This window comes from Anticarsia gemmatalis, chromosome 9 (genome assembly GCF_050436995.1).
Source record: "Anticarsia gemmatalis isolate Benzon Research Colony breed Stoneville strain chromosome 9, ilAntGemm2 primary, whole genome shotgun sequence".
NCBI lineage: Eukaryota > Metazoa > Arthropoda > Insecta > Lepidoptera > Erebidae > Anticarsia > Anticarsia gemmatalis.
This window is the reverse complement of record NC_134753.1, coordinates 112,717-130,615: the sequence shown is the minus strand read 5'-3', so window position 1 is coordinate 130,615 and position 17,899 is coordinate 112,717. Positions and strand designations below refer to the sequence as shown.

At 39.3% G+C, this 17,899-nt stretch overlaps 2 protein-coding genes across 6 annotated transcripts in view; one reads left to right on the top strand and one right to left on the bottom strand.

Annotated features, from left to right (window-relative positions):
* LOC142975306 (uncharacterized) overlaps nt 1-13,027 on the bottom strand; it is a 71,534-nt gene extending 58,507 nt beyond the window's left edge. Inside the window, exon 1 of one of the 2 annotated variants that reach the window (XM_076118078.1) lies at nt 12,418-13,027. Coding sequence is in view for 1 of the 2 variants with exons in the window: in XM_076118079.1 (XP_075974194.1) it covers nt 12,418-12,444 (27 nt within the window). In the remaining variant the exon portion in view is untranslated. The remainder of the gene's footprint in view (nt 1-12,417) is intronic. The other variant, XM_076118079.1, reaches the window with a different exon arrangement.
* Nucleotides 1-17,899, top strand: part of LOC142975305 (protein nubbin-like) — a 171,995-nt gene that overhangs the window by 87,635 nt on the left and 66,461 nt on the right. For 3 of the 4 annotated variants that reach the window (XM_076118071.1, XM_076118072.1, XM_076118070.1), the window contains exon 2: nt 13,561-13,696. In XM_076118071.1, coding sequence (XP_075974186.1) covers nt 13,561-13,696 — 136 coding nt within the window. Of the gene's footprint in view, nt 1-13,117; nt 13,482-13,560; nt 13,697-17,899 lie in introns of those variants that run through there. The other variant, XM_076118075.1, reaches the window with a different exon arrangement.

Here is a 17,899-nt window from a genome sequence, read left to right as displayed (position 1 = left end):
AATATCATGTCAGAGTGACCTTTATAAAACAGCAGCTTATTTGATCATGTTTGTGTTCTGTTCATAGATCCCAAAGTTTATCATCCGTGTCGGTGGTAGATTGAGCGATCATGGTTTTTAGTTTTCCGCCAGTAACTTAGTGTGTAATGAAAACGCATAGTTGTAGTGTAATGCGAGAGTACGGCGGGTGTAATTTACACGGATTCGGTTCGATCGGTTGAGCCGACGATTATCGCGCGCTGATCGCTGGCTGCACGCTCGATTGCTAATCATTAAGCTGGCTATAAGCCCGCACAGTATTGTACTGTACCGTACCGTGCCGTGTGGTGCCGCGTCGCGTCGTACCGTGTCGCGTCGCGTAACGATGCGCGGTTAATATTCGTGTGTGCGACGATTTATGAGTCAGTTCTGAGTATCGATGTAATACTAGCATATTTTGTATCTACTGTAGGGTTGAACGAGTAATGGTACAGCTCTACTTGAAAACATGCACGCTAATCTGTCAGAAATGAGCCTCTAACATAATATGACTAAGTAGTGCTAATCTGTAGTTGCATGCGAACTCTAAAACAATCCCATCTGTATTCAGAAGCCAACAACTAATTTATATTTAAGTATCCAGTAAGACTATCTGTTTGTTTACAGTCATTAGACAAGTTTTTAAGTCGAAAGTAAAAAAAGCTTATCTGTAAAAAGTGTTAAGCTCAAAATAAACTCAACGCTAGATTAAAGATGTGTAAAGATTCAACGTTTACGATAATCCACCATCCTTACTTTATAATGAGGCTATTATAAAATTGTAAATCGATTTCAAATGAAATCGTTTGTAAAAACAATCGCGGGAGTGCTTCATATTCATGTCTCGCGTTTGCATTTAATCTGCGCCTGCGTCGATCGCGGACGACACCTGACCATACTGCCCATACTGACCATAGTGACCATAGTGACCATACCGAGCGTACGACACTTTTATGTAAACTTACTGATCGACATAATCAATATGAAAACCAGACAACACAACATTTAATTACAGATTTATACACCTCTATAGCTTTTAAAATAAGGTTGATTTTCGTCTGTGTCATGTGTATAGTGCACGTGTATGTTGAGTGTTGTGTATGCAGGGCGCGCGCGGCACAGGTGCGCGGCTCGTGATGCGCATGCGCACCGACCCCCCCCCCCCCCGCCTACCCCCCTCCTCGCCACTGATTCACTGAGCGATCTAAACACATCGACATTAATATGCCTGTTATGATAAACGATGATCCGTCAGGAAGTGGACCAAACTCTTTATTACCTCCGTTACGATAAGCTCTTCTAATTAATATCAATATGTACAGTCAACAATAAAAGTCACTGCACATACTCCCGGTTTCTGAGGTACACTTAGCGCTAGATACACTCAGAAACCGGGCAATAGTCATGTAGTTTATCGTAACGCTCATATACATAGTAGCCAAGTTAATATAAAATTCACGATACATAAAAAACGTGTGTTTTAGTGTACCATATTCTTCAAATATTTAAGTTTTCTCAGCAATGTTTGTTGCTGACTGTACTATAGTTATCCAGTATTTAAGATGCAAGTAGTCGTATGTTCCTGTCGTATTGTAAGTCACATTAGTTGTAATGTTTCCGTTCATAGCACTTCATACGATGTACCTACTTTGTGATGAGCTTTTATTGATGACATTGTCTCAAGGTTGTTCCTTATATGGAGGCACTTGTACTTACTTAGAATGCGGTACACCATAATCATTGTATTATTCTTTGAGCAAAGGTTATACTTATATTGCTTGTGCAGTATAATTTTGAAGTGACAGTTTGGTATAATATAATAATGGTGTGTTCTGTAGAATCGGTGAGGGTAGTAAATCACTTATAGTTGGTGAAAAAAGTGACATGATACAGCTATTAAAACCTTAGAATATTTGAATTTTAGGGTCCCAGGACCTTTACAAGTTTTTGGTTAAGCTCCTAATTATAACCATCATTGGCAAATAATCTGCCAAAAAATTTCAAAGCCTCCTTTCCCAGACAAATTTCGTATGGAAAGCTGTGTATTACAAAAAGACCACTGTAGGAAAATCATGTTTAGTAAACACTATACTGCTCTGGGGTATATGTGTCTAAGAGCTCATTAGTATTCACATGCTAAGTGAGGCTCCGTGAGTGCTGACACCAATCACCGCAGTACACCGAGCCCGGCACAGCTCGCCATTATTCTAACGCGGGTAATTGCAGGTGGCAGCCAATCCGCGCGCACACAATACCGACGTCCTGTACTGCCTTAGTGCCTGCGATGCTCTTAGAATACAACACATTGTGCATACATTATGTAAATATATGTAACTAGTCACGTGACAGTGTGATTCGCAGTATACCTGTGTCCCGTGCATGTGTACACTAAGGTTTAAAACTGTGTGCAAGTATAAGCGCAGAGTTTTGGCCATTTATTCTGAAAGATGTCTAAGTTATGAAATTATCTCCACTTGGATTGCTGACGTCTGTGTTGACCATCATCTCAAATTAGTGCTATATCTGTAACTGTATGACAAATGAGTCAATTGCTTTCCTAACTCTCCTACTCTTGGTCACCAGTCTCGAAAAGGGGGAAAGTTAGATCTTGAATCCGCTGTATCAGCCAAGGGAGCTTGGTGATGAGGACTTGAGCATTATTTAAAGAACTGATTTCTCAGCTTACGCAAAAAAAATGAGCCTTGAATTAAAAGCACCTCTCGTCACTGTTTTCATTAAAAGTCATCACCGTGGTTGACTTGATTTGACGTAAAGAAGCAATAACTTTTTTACAATAATAGGAACAATGAGTATGACATTGTATCATTCATAATAATTAGATTATGGGAACTGGCCGTCCATTATGTAATGATATTGTTTATAAGCAGATGTGACTTAATATTCTGTCGGTCAAGCACGTCCGCCGTTAATGTCCAGAAAGATGGCGACGTGCGTTAAATAATCATTAATAGTTATTAGAAAATATATGTATGTGAAGCGATTAGCATCGTACAACGAATTGTGCGTGATGTACGCACTAAGTACTGTATCGTGTCACGTAGCCAATGCTGTAGCAGTCATATATAATAGCTTCCACTAAATTATTCTAATCCTAGAGTCACGACCGGCCGTGAGATCCAGTAACACTATCTTTCCAGTTAGACCAAATAAAGCTTACACTCCTACCTCTTTTTGTAAAGGTTTAAACGGCCATGAGCCTACCAGGGGGGCTATCACGTATCTCAGATGACAACCATTTGAAAGCCACTGTGCTGTCCATTGTTTTTTTCCTTAGATGATAGTGATTAATACGTTAAGTCAAAGCAGCAATGTACTGAATAGTGACCATAGATTTGACGTATACTAGCTGTCAACTGAGATACGTGATAAGCCTGCAGATCCTTTTTTATAACGTCCCATTGCATCCCTGATCTTCTGTTGTACCGGCTTCCAGTAGCCTTGTTCTAAAGCATCCTCATGATACATGCTACACTCTAGGCAAGTGTTGATGTATTGTTTGTAGCGCATGCGTAACGCGCGTGCTGTGTACAGCGTACAGTGGTGGTGCGTCAGCGAGGAGCGCGCAGGTGGCCGCCAGTTCCGAGAGACGCTTCCTTCCCCGAAGCAGCCCGGCCGCGACGCCTCCATTGTAATCAACACACGCGACACACATACTGAGCGACACCTTGATAGATAAATTACTACCATAGACGTTCTAATGGAAGGCTTTCAACAGCTGAATCTTCCTCGTTACTACCAGAATATGGCAAGCTGTCTTCAGGTTGGGCATTTTAGTGCTCACAGAACTGAGGATGACGGCTGCCTTCATAACTCATAGCGTGAGGAAGACTGAAGCGGAGAGAAAAATTGGCTTCAAATGCTTCACTGAAGCTTGTGAACTTGGCTTCTTTTATCAATGCGTTACTACACTGGAGAGTTTACATTCATCACTATATTAATCTCATATCATTGCATCAGCTTGGCTCCAGCAACCCTCATCAATTAAAATTCCTATATATGTAGGTAGTACAATTTTGCAACTTTTGCCAACCGTCAAGTAGAACAGCTTATTACAAAAATCAGCGATAATGCGAGTCAAAGTAAACAGCGGTGAGTGCGCGCATCCTGTGTGTGCAGTGTGTGTGCAGTGTGTGCAGTGTGTGCAGTGTGTGTGCAGTGTGTGTGCGCGGCGCGGGCGCACGCAGCGATGCTATCGCCGCTAAATGCGCCCTATCGCGCACCTATCGCTGCCTCCCTGCCAGACGCCCGCACACTGACCGGTGCACTGCGCCCGTCGCGCCAAGCCGTGCACAGAGGAAATAGTAATTTTTTCATATACCACCGAGCTTGGCTTGAATTTGAGAAGTATGTTTTATAAAAAAAACGAATTTGAATGTTACTGTATTAGTGGAATTTACTTTCGTTTGATTGTGACAAAGTTTTACTTTACTAGAGATCTGTTACATATGTAGTTAGTCAGCTGCTGTTTTAATTCAACACATAACTGAAATTTTCAATATAGTATTCGAATTGCGAGGTCTAATCCAAGCCCCATCTGTCCGTTTGGTATAAGATCTGACCACCCAATCGCTGGTTATCACACCGATCATTGACGAGCCGATGTTCCGATATGACCGATAATCCCTGGCTGCAAGGAAAGTGACAACAATGACATTAGTATGTGTCAAACGGCACTGTTTAGTGTGGGAGCCGGCCGATACCATCGCGCTAATGAATTAAACACGGATACTACAGGTGTTTCTGTTCACCGCCGTCCAGTGTCGTCTGCTGCTCGTTCTCATTCATTGACATTCGTTGTGGTCGGTATATTTCCTGTTTGGGTGTGCTACTGACGAATGCAATAAAATCACCGGCTGCATGTGCATCAGCTGGGACAGTCAATAAACTTAAGTTATTGTCTAAGTTGCGGGTTTCCTGGAGACACTAGTTAACGAAAGTGAAGTTCAGAACGAATACATCTCTTCTTAGCATTCCTAAAGAGCATTGCTTCAAAAAGATTTGCTGTTCATTAAAGGATAAAATTCAAACTTCCTCTTAATTCGTCAAAGAAATGTAGAGTTTATGTTGTATTTCAAGGAGTAATGCACATTTAGTGTAGTAAAAAGATTTATTATTTAAAACCTTGAACAGGTTGCGGTTATTTGGCTGGTGCGGTTAACGAGCGCGGTTTACGACGGCGCGCGGTTGCGCTTGCGCACCTCGGCTCCGTCGCGCCCGGGACGTGCGCAATTAAACACGATTAGCACCGCACCGTGCCGTGCCGCACCGTACCGCGCCGCGTCGCGCCGAGCCGCACTGTGCCGTACCGAAAGGGAGCCGTTGATGACCGTGCAGACAGTCGGCGATAAAATGAATCATTTCACTACGTTACAGAGTAATTAAACGTTAACATCAAAACAATTTCATTACGGTCACGTTTCGTCATTACTTGAGCAATAAATACTTTTCAAAATTAAATAGTGGGTTGTAGCATACTAGAAATATTATTTTAGATGATAACTGCTAAAGCATAATGAGATAACGCTCGGGAAGAACTTAACGCGGCTGAAACGTAATTTGAAGATAATTTTAAAACAATATTTAGTCATCAAATAATATACATCGCTTTATTTTTTGGTCAATAAGACATAAAACGTAAACGGCTGCAACAAATCCTTAAAGGCACTTTCATTTAACGCTCATACATCAAGTTTTTTGGAAACGAGCGAGCAACATTGAAGGCATTAGTGGGACGATGCGATAACTTGAGCCGCTGTGCCTCCACAACTGTGCTCATTGATTTTGCATTGCATTGAAGAAGGCGTGTGTTCCCACGGCGATGTTCCCGCTCGACAAAAAGCCGGCCACTCGCCGGTCGGGCCGGGCCGGTCCTTGTACGGACGCACGCCGGACGCAAATATTCGGGGATCGTATTGTTGTGATTTGCGTCTGCATTTTAATTGCCTCCTCAAACTTGTTTCTGATGCAAAGAAACTGACACCTCTCGAGCTTGCTTTACGATCACAACCATTATGGACTAATGTTGGAAGGCTTTGTAATTACGTTTAAAATAATGTCTTTGCTGGATGCGATGAATAAATTGTCAATTTTAAGTTATATTAAGATAGAAGACTAGATTGTTTGGTTAGTTTGAGCAGAACCGAACTGGTCACACACGCTACTTGTTAAATTAACAAATGAACATGTGTTCCTGCAGACTTATTGCATAGTCATTGGCCATTCTTAACCTCTTTCTTGTGAGACATTATAAATTGCATTTAATAGCATTTCACGTTCGTGTCTGTAACGACGCTGTATCTATATCTAGGAGCGTTTTATCCTCGAGTTATGTTCGCATTACCATTCAGACAGAGAGCACAAGTCGAATATTATCATATATTGCAGTAAGAAATGAGCCGCTTGTAATATTTTACACGAATACAAGAGTCAGGTGTGTCCACTTGCTCCACATAACTGTCGCTAAGCGTGGCGTGTGAATGGCGCGGGGTGTGGAGGGCGCGGGGTGTGGAGGGCGAGGGGTGCGGGGGGCGAGGCATGTCCCGTTACGTCGCGTGACCTTTGCGCGCCGCCTGCGCCCGCGCCGCTGCCCTTGACCCCGCCGGCACCTCCTGCACCTTACACACAATTGCACACAATTGCACACATTAGCCGCTCCTTAAACGGACCACTTCAAATGATATCTATACCGAGAGCTCTCCTCTACGCTATTGTTATGAGCTTTTTTGTTAATGTACTAGTTTTAAGTACAGGGGTGTACATTGTACAATTGTATTGCTCTTTCAGAGAAAGAAGCGGTAGTTATTATTACGTGCTTAAGATCAAACAAGTGTGCTTCGTTAACTGATAAGGAGAAGCAGTAAAATTATTTTCTACAACTTCCATAATCGAAGGTTACCTACAAATAATGAATGATTGTAATAAATACACTCCTCTATACATTTACATATAAGAGTAAAAACCTGAAGTACCCACCTATATGCCAGTTTTTTTTAATAAACTGAATTTTGTGACTCACATCACGCACCTGACTCACGCTTACGAAAACACCCCTTTACAGCCTGGCTGTTGTTGGATTTTGTTTTTCTATAAAATATTATATTCATTCCTTAAAACTTCTCTCTAGAAAATTACAGAATGATTGTCAAAAGGGACATAATAATTACAAAATTATCTCTAAGACCTTTCAAACGCTTTGTGTAACTTACAAAACTCCAATCTTATAGTAAACTTTAATTGATCTCTGCTCATCTATCAAATATCAGCTGCACAAATAGCACTGTGTTTGTCAGTCTGTTCTAATGTGCTCACTTATTATGTGTGTGTAATAGATCACACCTGCACCCCGCGCACCGACACACATAACAATGCTCTACGACTTCCGTCTGAATTAATACTTCACACTAACTTATCATAATCTACTGTTTATATGAGAAATATGATTTGATATAATAATATATTATTTAGTAGCTGTTAACTTTACATTGTCCAACGATTTATTGATGTGTTTTTCTTCTTGCATAAAATCACTTATTGTGAAGTCCGAAGACTTTTGGTTTTCCTTACCTATTAAATTACTATTTATTGATAAAAAAACAACTGGAAGTAAAGAACTGGGGTTTTCTATAATGTCAACTATCTGTTACGCGTTGCTTCTAAAGCTTTGATATTCTTCTTTATGTTTTATCCTAATTAAACGCGATTGGATCTGCGAGTGACTCTTCTAATTAATTATAATTCACATAAAAATATACGTGGGTTCATTTGCTTACTTTACCAAGAAATATGCAAAAACCTTATACCTTATACCTTACCAAGAAATTTATGGAACTGAATTCAATAGAAATGTCGTTGACTAATAATTTATATCTTATTCTTAATATTAATTATAGAACGATATTATTATAAAAAATAATTAAGTAAACACTTCTTATATTTTACATTAATTAACAGAAATGGTGTCAAACGATAAAATAAAATTACAATAATTAGTAAAGGGATATTCCCTTTCATATAATTCAGTTCTGTACGTATTAATACTCAAGTACTTAACATCCAGTACTAACGAGATCTTTTATTTACGTTTTAGCAATTCGATCGTTTTTTCCATATCCATAAAGAAAATCAATACATTTTCCCATAGAAGTAGGCATAGACCAGATAACGCCACTTGCTACGTTCCCCAAAAACTTCGTTTGCTTTATTCACATCCATATCTTGTCACACGGGACCGCTGTCGTTTAACATAACCATTTACCTCGGAATCTATTAAAATCTACTTCAACTAGCATCTCAATAAAGAAATTATGCTAGTATCCATACCATGGTACATTTTGATCATCATTAATTCCGACTTCTGTCCAACTGCTACATTTGACTACAGTGCACAAACACTCTATTCTATTCAGTGCCTGCGAAATTTATGTACATAAACTAGTTTCTTAGTGGGTTATGAATTGTCAGTGAAGCGTTCCGAGATTGAGTAACAAACATCCGATCCTCGTAGCATGCAAAATGTGATATTGTAAGGTTTAGTACTGAAAGATGCACATAACGTGTTAGATCTAGTTATAAGCTTGAAGGGAGTATCCAGTACGGTACGGTGGTGTGTTGTGCGACGAGGACGATGGTGGCGGGTACTGCGGACTACTGCGGGTAGTGGTCGTGAAGCATGAACAGCGAGTTACACACGCGATTACCTCCGTCATACTTTACACTATCGAGCTGATACACTCGCCTCTACACCTCTACACACACACTACACTGTACACTGTACACTGTTGAATAAACATAACTAGTACTGAAGATATCATCTTTCCTACATAGTTGTCACTTTGTGAAACTTGAAGATTGAAACGCCATTTGATTTAGAAAAAGTACCTCCCGTAATGAGGGAGGTAGTTTTTCCAGCAGTGGGGCATTAATGGGTTAAGTTTATTTATTTTTATTTTTATCTAATAGAAAATGCTATATTAGTCCCGGTCGCCTTAACAAATAGTACAATTTGTAAAGGTATTTTTAGACGTCACTGAAAATCTAGTAATTGGAAGCTTTTTGGTCGTTTTGTGAGATACCCACATCAGATTTAAGGAAAAAATCTGGGAAGAAAACGTGCCTTTTGGCCAGTTTTTTAACAAAATAAAACACATGTGATAACGTATGTTAATCTACATTTAAAATCTTAACCTTTTAACATCGATAAATCAGTTTATAAACGAGGTAAACAGTTTGAAACAGCTCGTGATAAGCGAACACGCTTGTTATCAGTTATCAGTGCTATTTAAATCACTTAGCGTCGCTTGTACGACCTGTTTCACTGAACGATAACACGTAAATATATGTGTTACGTGTGTTTTTCTAATAAACTTACATTATTCACTCGTGTTTATCTGTAGATTGATATTTATAAAACTCTATGATATTGATTTAAAGCGGCAATTCAATGACCGATTATAATATTAGTTATAAATATAATATTCTTAAAGGTTCATGGCATCTTATTGGCTCTTCAAATAGTCCTAATGAGGTAAAACAGGTTACGACAAAATCTATGGGGCAGTTTGTAACTACTGCCAGGTTTCCTGTGATGAAGAGTCAGGCAAATCAAGGTATCATAACACCCCTCTTCCTCAACTCTTTTTGCGTCGGGGGTTTAAAATACATACTCCGGACTCCTATTGATATATGACGTGAGCGTAGTGGTATAATTAGCAATTCATTCGCATCCGAACTGAAAACCAATGCCTGCCTAAATTTAATAAAAGATGAAAATTAAATTTGTTGTAGTTTAATACAGCAGAAAATATTTTAAACATAGACAACACGGTCATAAGATAATTTATTCCTATTGCTATCGCGTGTCGAGCAATGATTAAGTTTCTTATACTAGAGTCTCTCAAAAATGTCTGTGCACTGCACAGTTCGCACTTCGAGTCTGTTTTATGTATTTTTGTAAAATATTATGGGACTGTATGTGTTATGTGGAGGTAAACAATGGCAGTTAAACATACATGTATCAAAACTATCTAAATCATAGTAGCACAGCGCGACAAACAAAATGTCCTGTTAAATAACATCTCAAAACATAGGGGGGGTTGCCTCCCGCGGCTCCTCGCGTGGGGGGCGCTGGGGAGGAGGGGGGCGAATACTTCAAGTTGCTTCGCCGCTGGTCTTTGTTTAATATCATAGCAAGTAATGCCGACGGTTGTATAGTTTGCCTGCATTATTGTTGCTTTTATTGTTTTCACTGAAATGTTCAGTTATTTGGTCAGTGTTGACATTTTAAATGCGATGAGCCGATTGCTGATATTGTCAACTTATTTTATGGAAGCATTTTATCATTGTTACTCGATATTGACATGGTTCAGTCAGGGTAATGTACGACTCCAGGGTTTCCTTAATCTTCCAAATAAATTATGTATTCTAATATGCTTGTAGTTCGTCCAATATGTACATACCTATTCTTGATTAGGATTTCAAGTAACTGCCATAAGATTTTAAAATTCTGATACTGGCTTGAAGTATGAATTAGCTTCGTGTCTTATTTTCATGAGTAAACTTTAATCGAGAATAGTCTACTGTTTGTTATAATTATATCTGTCAATATACAAGGTTTTTTCTGTACAGATTTCGAGCACCTGTACACAAAGGCGACCATCTACTGCTATTCTAAACCAATAGTTAAAGAAACGGCCAATTATCCTTAACCAGGGCCACACATTACAGTATGTTTGAGAGACTTCGTTTAGTATTCCGAGAGGCTTCGTGCCTACGACAACGTTTAATGTGTTTTCAAAGAGTACCAGTGAATGTCTCTGTATGAATGATTGCTGAGAGGATATTTAGGAGTAGGCAGGTGAAGAGGTCTGTCGAGTGAATGGAGATATCTCTTAATCTGTATCAGAGCTCCTTAAGACTTGATCGTAAAGTTTGTGGTTATTTAACAATATTTTTTCAGGCGAGTGATTGATAGGATAGAGTTGGAATCAGTCCTGATTAATATAATCATGGCATAATGTTAGGGGTACGGAGAACTTAGAGAAGAGGATGAGTTTGTGATGATTATAAATTAAAATGATACTTATATTTACCCCCTATTACATGGGACTTGCGTTGTAAATAGCGAAACGTAGGCTATTTCATACATCTTTTGGTATAACAGGTGTAAAATTATGCACGTATATGCTTACGTTTTATGAGATTAATCTTTGCGTATTTATTGTAAGTACATATCTCTTACTTTGGATTTAGTTTAAGTTTTCACAATAAGTAAATAAAGGGATGTTTTGCAGTAAGTTGTTGTTTACTAAAGCGGTGAAGTCCTTATAGTAGAGTACTTAATTACCTGCATGATGTGGGTGGGGTCCTCTCTGACAATATTTGCTTTCACCATCAACTTTTATAAAATACAAACATGTCTCCTCTACTAATGAGTATTAAATAACTTTATTAGTAACAGTTTTGAAAGAAAAATCTTCAGTCTTACTTGATTAATACTTTTTGTTATATTCATTTGAAGGATCATGATTTCAGATATAAAATACAGCTGCTTCAATACGAGGCTCTACGTTAATTCCTTGTTTCTCATATTGTAATTAGTCGTAAACGAAAAGGATTCCGTTTTCCTTATACTTATATGTTAATTCCATCTCATTCAGAGTTAAAATTAACTAGAGACTCGGTAAATCGACGGTCACGATTATGTTTTAAGTTAGCACAATAATTCCTTCGGGCTCTAGTCTACTTTACAACAGAACGCTCTTTTCGTAACGAAGTCAATTTTGTATAAGATTTTCTGATCCCATATTTCAATAGTGCAATATTGTGGAAGTTAGGCGTGTTGTGTATTTAGATAAGAGACACGGAGCTTACAAACGAGATGCACGGACGTTGGGCAACAGTGGGCAACAGTGGGCAGTGGGCAGTGGGCAGTGGGCAGTGGGCCAGGCTCGCTCGAGTGTGAGGACGCGAGTGGTGGGCGCTGATTGCGTATCGTAGCGTCACAGCCGCGCGCCACACACACGCTCCGACACACAATGCACAACATCATAATAATCCTTTCATTATAGAGGAACTAACTTTTATAAAACACGTATTTAGATTTTCTAAAGCCCTTTTACTCTGAAGTATCAAATAAGTGGGTAGTTCAGCGCGAGAATTGAATGAGCATCGTAAAAGGTCAAATTACGTGTGCTCGTGTGCTACGATGTAGAGCTTTGAATATTTCAATACGTTCTACAACTTGTGGTGCTGACTGTACTCACTGTATTTGTAGTAGATATTACTGTGTGCCTCTGGAACACGTGATTGACCAAAAATAAGACTGATGTGTAGCATGGAGGGCTTGACTAGAAAGATCACAGTTATGCAAAGTAGGGTTACCTTTTCGAGGGCGATGTGATGTCGCATTGTCGTCGTCGATGGTGGCTCGTGGTGGCTTGTGTTGGCGTGGTGGTGGTGCGGTGGCGCGGAAGACTCGGAGGAGCGCCTTATCGAGCCGCACACGCGCCCTCCCCGCAGCCCTCTCCGCGGCGCACTCCCCCGCCCGCGCTGCCTCCCGCCGGCATTTCCCCGCGCGAATTTACAATGTAGCGAGTCCTCCTCCCCCACCCCGCGCGGCGCCCGCCTCCCCCCGCACACACGCGCGTTGCTGCGAGCCACTCCACACTCTGTGCCACGTGGCGCAGGGTTGAGAGTCGGGTGCGTGGAGGCGAGCTCGCGGTGTGCGTGAGATTTTCTCGCCTGGAAATTCTAATGCGCCGCGCGACTGCGATAAAAAATGAGCGGCTCGGGAAACGTGAATACATTAGTGAGCGAGACGGAGGTCGGGCCGGCCCGCCCCCGCCGCCCCGCGCCGCCCCCGCTCCGCCGCCTCCTCCACTATGTATTTTACACCGCTTTATATTTTGATTCCGTCTGAAAAAGGGACGGAGGCTCGCGTTATGTACGGTGCGCTTTAAGCTGTTAAATTATGTATCTAGGTGAGGCCGGGGCCGCCCCCTCCCCGCGCGCCCGCGCTAGCGTTCCTCTATAAATCCTCTTTAAGTCGAAAAGGGTTATTCTCGACGGATAGTTATAAAGCGTAGTGCGGGAGCGGGCGCGGGGCTCGGCCGGGACACGCCGGAGGAGCGTGGGAATCTAACAGCTAATTAGTTCGGGCAGAAGGGTCGGCGTTAGATAGCGGAGGTAATTGGCGCGCGGTAAAAAACGCGCAATAGAAGCGCGGCGACAAAGGGTTGAGACGTTTTTTGTGTCGGCACGCGCCGCCGGGGCTTTTTGTGCGTGTTTTTGCTTCGCTTCTAACGCCTGGCACCTGCGCGGAAGGGTTGCGCGCGCGCACCTCACACGTGACACTACACATGCCGACACGGAGCCACTTGATTTATGAGATCACAATAAACACTTTGTTAGACACCCCTCGCGTCGTCGTCACAAAGGATTAGTGTGTAAGATCATGTAAGATTGTTAGATCATTATTGTATGTCATGTTGTTTGTTTGTTAAGAGTGATGTGTGTTGCGCACAGAGGCGGCGCGAGCCGACGTCGTGGCTGGTGTACCCGGCGTCGCGGCTGCAGCGCCTGCTGCAGTCGGCGTGTCCACCGCCGCACCACCACCACCACCAGCGCCACCACCGCCACCACAGACCCTCCGTCATCACGCGTGAGTACCACACCACAGCTTCACGTAATAACACGCCTTCCTAATGACATACAACCAAGGATCCAACGCCGCATCAACGAAATACTCAGATAAATAAATTTCATGTACCTACCTACTTGCGTAGAAAATAACTTGAGAAATATTTTATACACTACTTTCTACTACATTACGTTTTGTTATTATTTCTAGTTTTTTCTAAGAAATGCTAACTAAAATTATAATGAGCGTCATTACTTTTATAAACTGAAATAATAAGTTTGTAGATCTTGATTAAAGCATGTCTTATGAAGCCATCTACATAATGTAGAAATTGTGTAAAAAATCTAATAGAAGTATGTATTAGCTGCTGTTTAAATTATGAAAACACGTTCATTTGAAAATTATACCAATGAAGTTATACACTTAATTTCATCATCTATAGATAATTATCATTTTATTGTAATTAATTCATTAATTTATTTAGATAAGTCCTCGTTGCATACAATAAACATAGATAACTAATTATATTCAATTGCTGCAATAATAGGGATCATTTGTGAACGTTCGTGCATTCACTCGCACTTGAGCGAGTACCAGCCGTGAGCGGAGCCGTGAGCGGAGCCGTGAGCGGAGCCGTGAGCGGAGCCGTGAGCGGAGCCGAGCAACGAGCGCGTAACACACAATAAACGTTAATGTATCGATTAAAATAAACATATAACACGTCCGATACGGCATATTCACAGAAACTGCAGCATTAAGCAGACATGGCGAAACACACGCTTTATAACGATACACAGTATCATGATAGAGCAACGACAACTCACATAAATAATGTCGGCTCTATAACATAACATATTTATGAAGCAATTTAACATACTAATGCGAGGTGTGGTCTAGTATCCGACACTGGGACACGCCGAGTGTCCAGTGTCGAGTGTCAGGTGTCAGACACAGACATGCTATCTACTGACACTCACTTACGAGTGTATGTTAACTTATGTCAATGAGGAATGGTCACATTTAAACAACTATCAATTCGCATTAACTCGTCACATGTGAAACATAATTGAGATCGGAGAGAGACAACATACTGAACTATTGCCGAAGGCGAACCTTAGACTTGTTGGCATCGGCATTATTAAACAACATACGATATGTTTAACAAAGAATAACACGGCTCTTAGAACCTTCACTTGCAATAAAAAACAGCTATCAGCCAGAGCAGACGAAAGATAAAGAAAGGTACACTTAAAAGGATGGACGACCAACAGTTTAAATGAAAAGTGTCCCTGAACTGTAACTATTAGTCTATCATCCGTGTTATATGTTTTACTAAAGTACTAAATTATAAATTCATTATTAAAAAGAGCGAAGACAACTAGTTACGAGGTCATTTTACAATCGCGTGTAAATGACACGTTTAATGTACGTGTGACATTTGACTCTCTTTAACATTAACTTTTAGTCATTTTACTCATTATACTTTCTTTATGGGGCTCACGACACAACTAGATACATCTGCACAAAAACACATTATATTATTTATTATTTACCATAAATATGTGTAGCTAACTATAAAATGCAATTTCTTTTTTAATTCGGTGCAATAATGAGTTCCATCTAAAAGGTGCAAGTTTACGTTCATGAACTACCATCAACGTGACTATCGTCCATTATTGTATTATTATAAAGAATTGTTTTGAGACACTAACTATTATTTTAAAAAAGGTTCTCACGTATGAAATCGTAAAAAAATCTATATGAACTTGGTACTGTATTGAATATTCGAAATCCTAGTCTTTTTTTTCACTAATATTCATCTTAAAATATAAAAAAAACGTTTGGCAAATGGTAATTTTCAGTAGTTCTGTGCCCAAATAACAATATCTTAAGATAAATTAATTCGAATACCGAGTCCAATTCTAGCAAGTGTACGTTAAGTATCTACTGTTGTGTTTGTTATTGTCCACGAGATGTGAGGACGTCAGTGAAAACACGAGGTAATTATATTCACGTGAACTGACGATAATATGATTGTTACTGAAAAACTCTAATTGTAGGTAAATGAGTGCAATCTGTGCAATTATGACAAACACGCACTTTGTACTGTTTACTTACACTACACTCCACACTACAGTGTAGGTGCAGTGAATACTGAAATATACACGTGTCTCTCATCTCCATACAACTGAAGGATTACAGCACAACAAAAAGTTGGTTTCGTGTCTTATAAATAGGTGTCTAATAGGTATAAATTTACTTGACAGATAGGATTGTACTATCATTCACATTCATACTCTCGAGAAACTTATTGGTTCACGTTTACGTTTGATTGGTCACTGGCTCATGGTCACACTAGAGATAAAATCAAAGCATTTTTCTATTTACTAATATTAAGATTCCTATGTAATTAGGAGCGAGCCTATTGTCATGTACGGGACCCATTACAGAACTCCGACAAACTGTTTAGATGCTGTTTAAGAATTAGAAAACTAAATGGCACTGTCCGACCTACTGCTAATCCGTAGATTTATTATAATTATTGTTTAATTAAATCTATAGATTAATACAAGGCAAGTTGTATATTTTAAGTAGATGTAATACAGTTAGTAAAATATGAACGTCCGGCGCAACCAGTTGTGTGCGCATTAATAATTCATCGGCGCGCAAATATGACGCTCTGTCGAAATGTACCCACAGACGTACACGACGTATGCGACATACGCAACACTCGCAGTTATCATAAGCGTGTTTCAAGATACATAGAAGTAAACAATGAAAACATCGTTAACTTTACTTACTTATTGTAATTACAAAAGATCTCTAGATCACAAGATCAATTCCGCATTTATTCATATATTTTTTACATCATAAAGACCAATGACAAGTTTTTGTAACTTTACTTAGTTGATATATTGTCATCATCATTGACGTATATTCATCTGCTTCTAGTGACTTTAACTTGAATTATGCGGTGACTGAAAGGTCGCCTAATTATTTGGTGAATCAGGACTTAGGATCATTAAAAACTGTTGTTATTTCTAAATATCACTTCCATTCAGTAACAGGAAGACTTGAGAATTGTTCTTTTAATAGTCTAGAGGTACATCAATTTTTATTATCGTCATATTTTTTATGATTGAAAGATACAATCGCGAATAAAATATTAAGCTATCTATATACATAGTCACATAGGTGACAGTTTGTCAGAGTAGTGCCTACTCAGTGGCGAGCAGTTAGCCGTGTGTACAATGTTCCTGTGGACAGTGTTCAGCGCAGTGGGTCGTTGGAGACGCGCCAGCAGCTACATGTTTTATATTTCATAGATAAAGCCCGCTTCAGCTCAGCCTCTACGTTCAAACGTTCAACCACTAGTCACACATGGTTGAGGTGATCAGTCCAAGTGGGTTCTAAATAAATATATAAAATCTGAGGTATCACCTAGTAAGGTTAAATAGGGGGTCATATTCTTATCTTCATCAACACTTCGCTACTTCGGGGAAGAAAGGGCGTAAAAGCCACTTTTGGCCAAAATGAGTTAATAATGCAACTTTGTTTAGTTTTCGACGCTCTATCGATCTGTATATTTAAAATTTCAATATTCCCATGATTTTTTTCTCACCAAAACCATTTTTATTAAAAAAAATTGACGTATATGACATTATTTAATTATTTCAAATTAATAAAGGCGTATCACCATAGTATGAATGAATATTTGGTCGTAAATACAATATTTATTACGTATAAATTAACTAAAATTGATAAAATAGTATAAAATAATGGTATGTTTGTAATTTATTCTACTAGGTAGGTATTGGTGTATTAAATAAATAAATTTAGTTAAGATGCAAATCAGTTTTATTCATTCATAAATCAAATCAAATTGACAATAATTAGTAATCTTCTTTTTTTTCTATTTCCTTTTCTGTTTTTTGTTTCGTTTTCTTACTTTTTATTAGATGATAGTAATTATTTATCACAGTTAACTTAAAATTTAAATTAATGAAAATAATCAAAGTTCAATTCAATTAAATCTTTTCTTTTGTTTCACTATTCATGAATCGTATGCATTTAACTTAACAGGTAGGTAACCTAATTCGTTATAATAAATTTTGTAATATAGAACTATGATAAATCAGATAATAATAATTATTATGCTATTATTTTGAGCTTCTATGCACCTTAATTTCAATATTTACCACATTAAATCTTACAAAATTATAA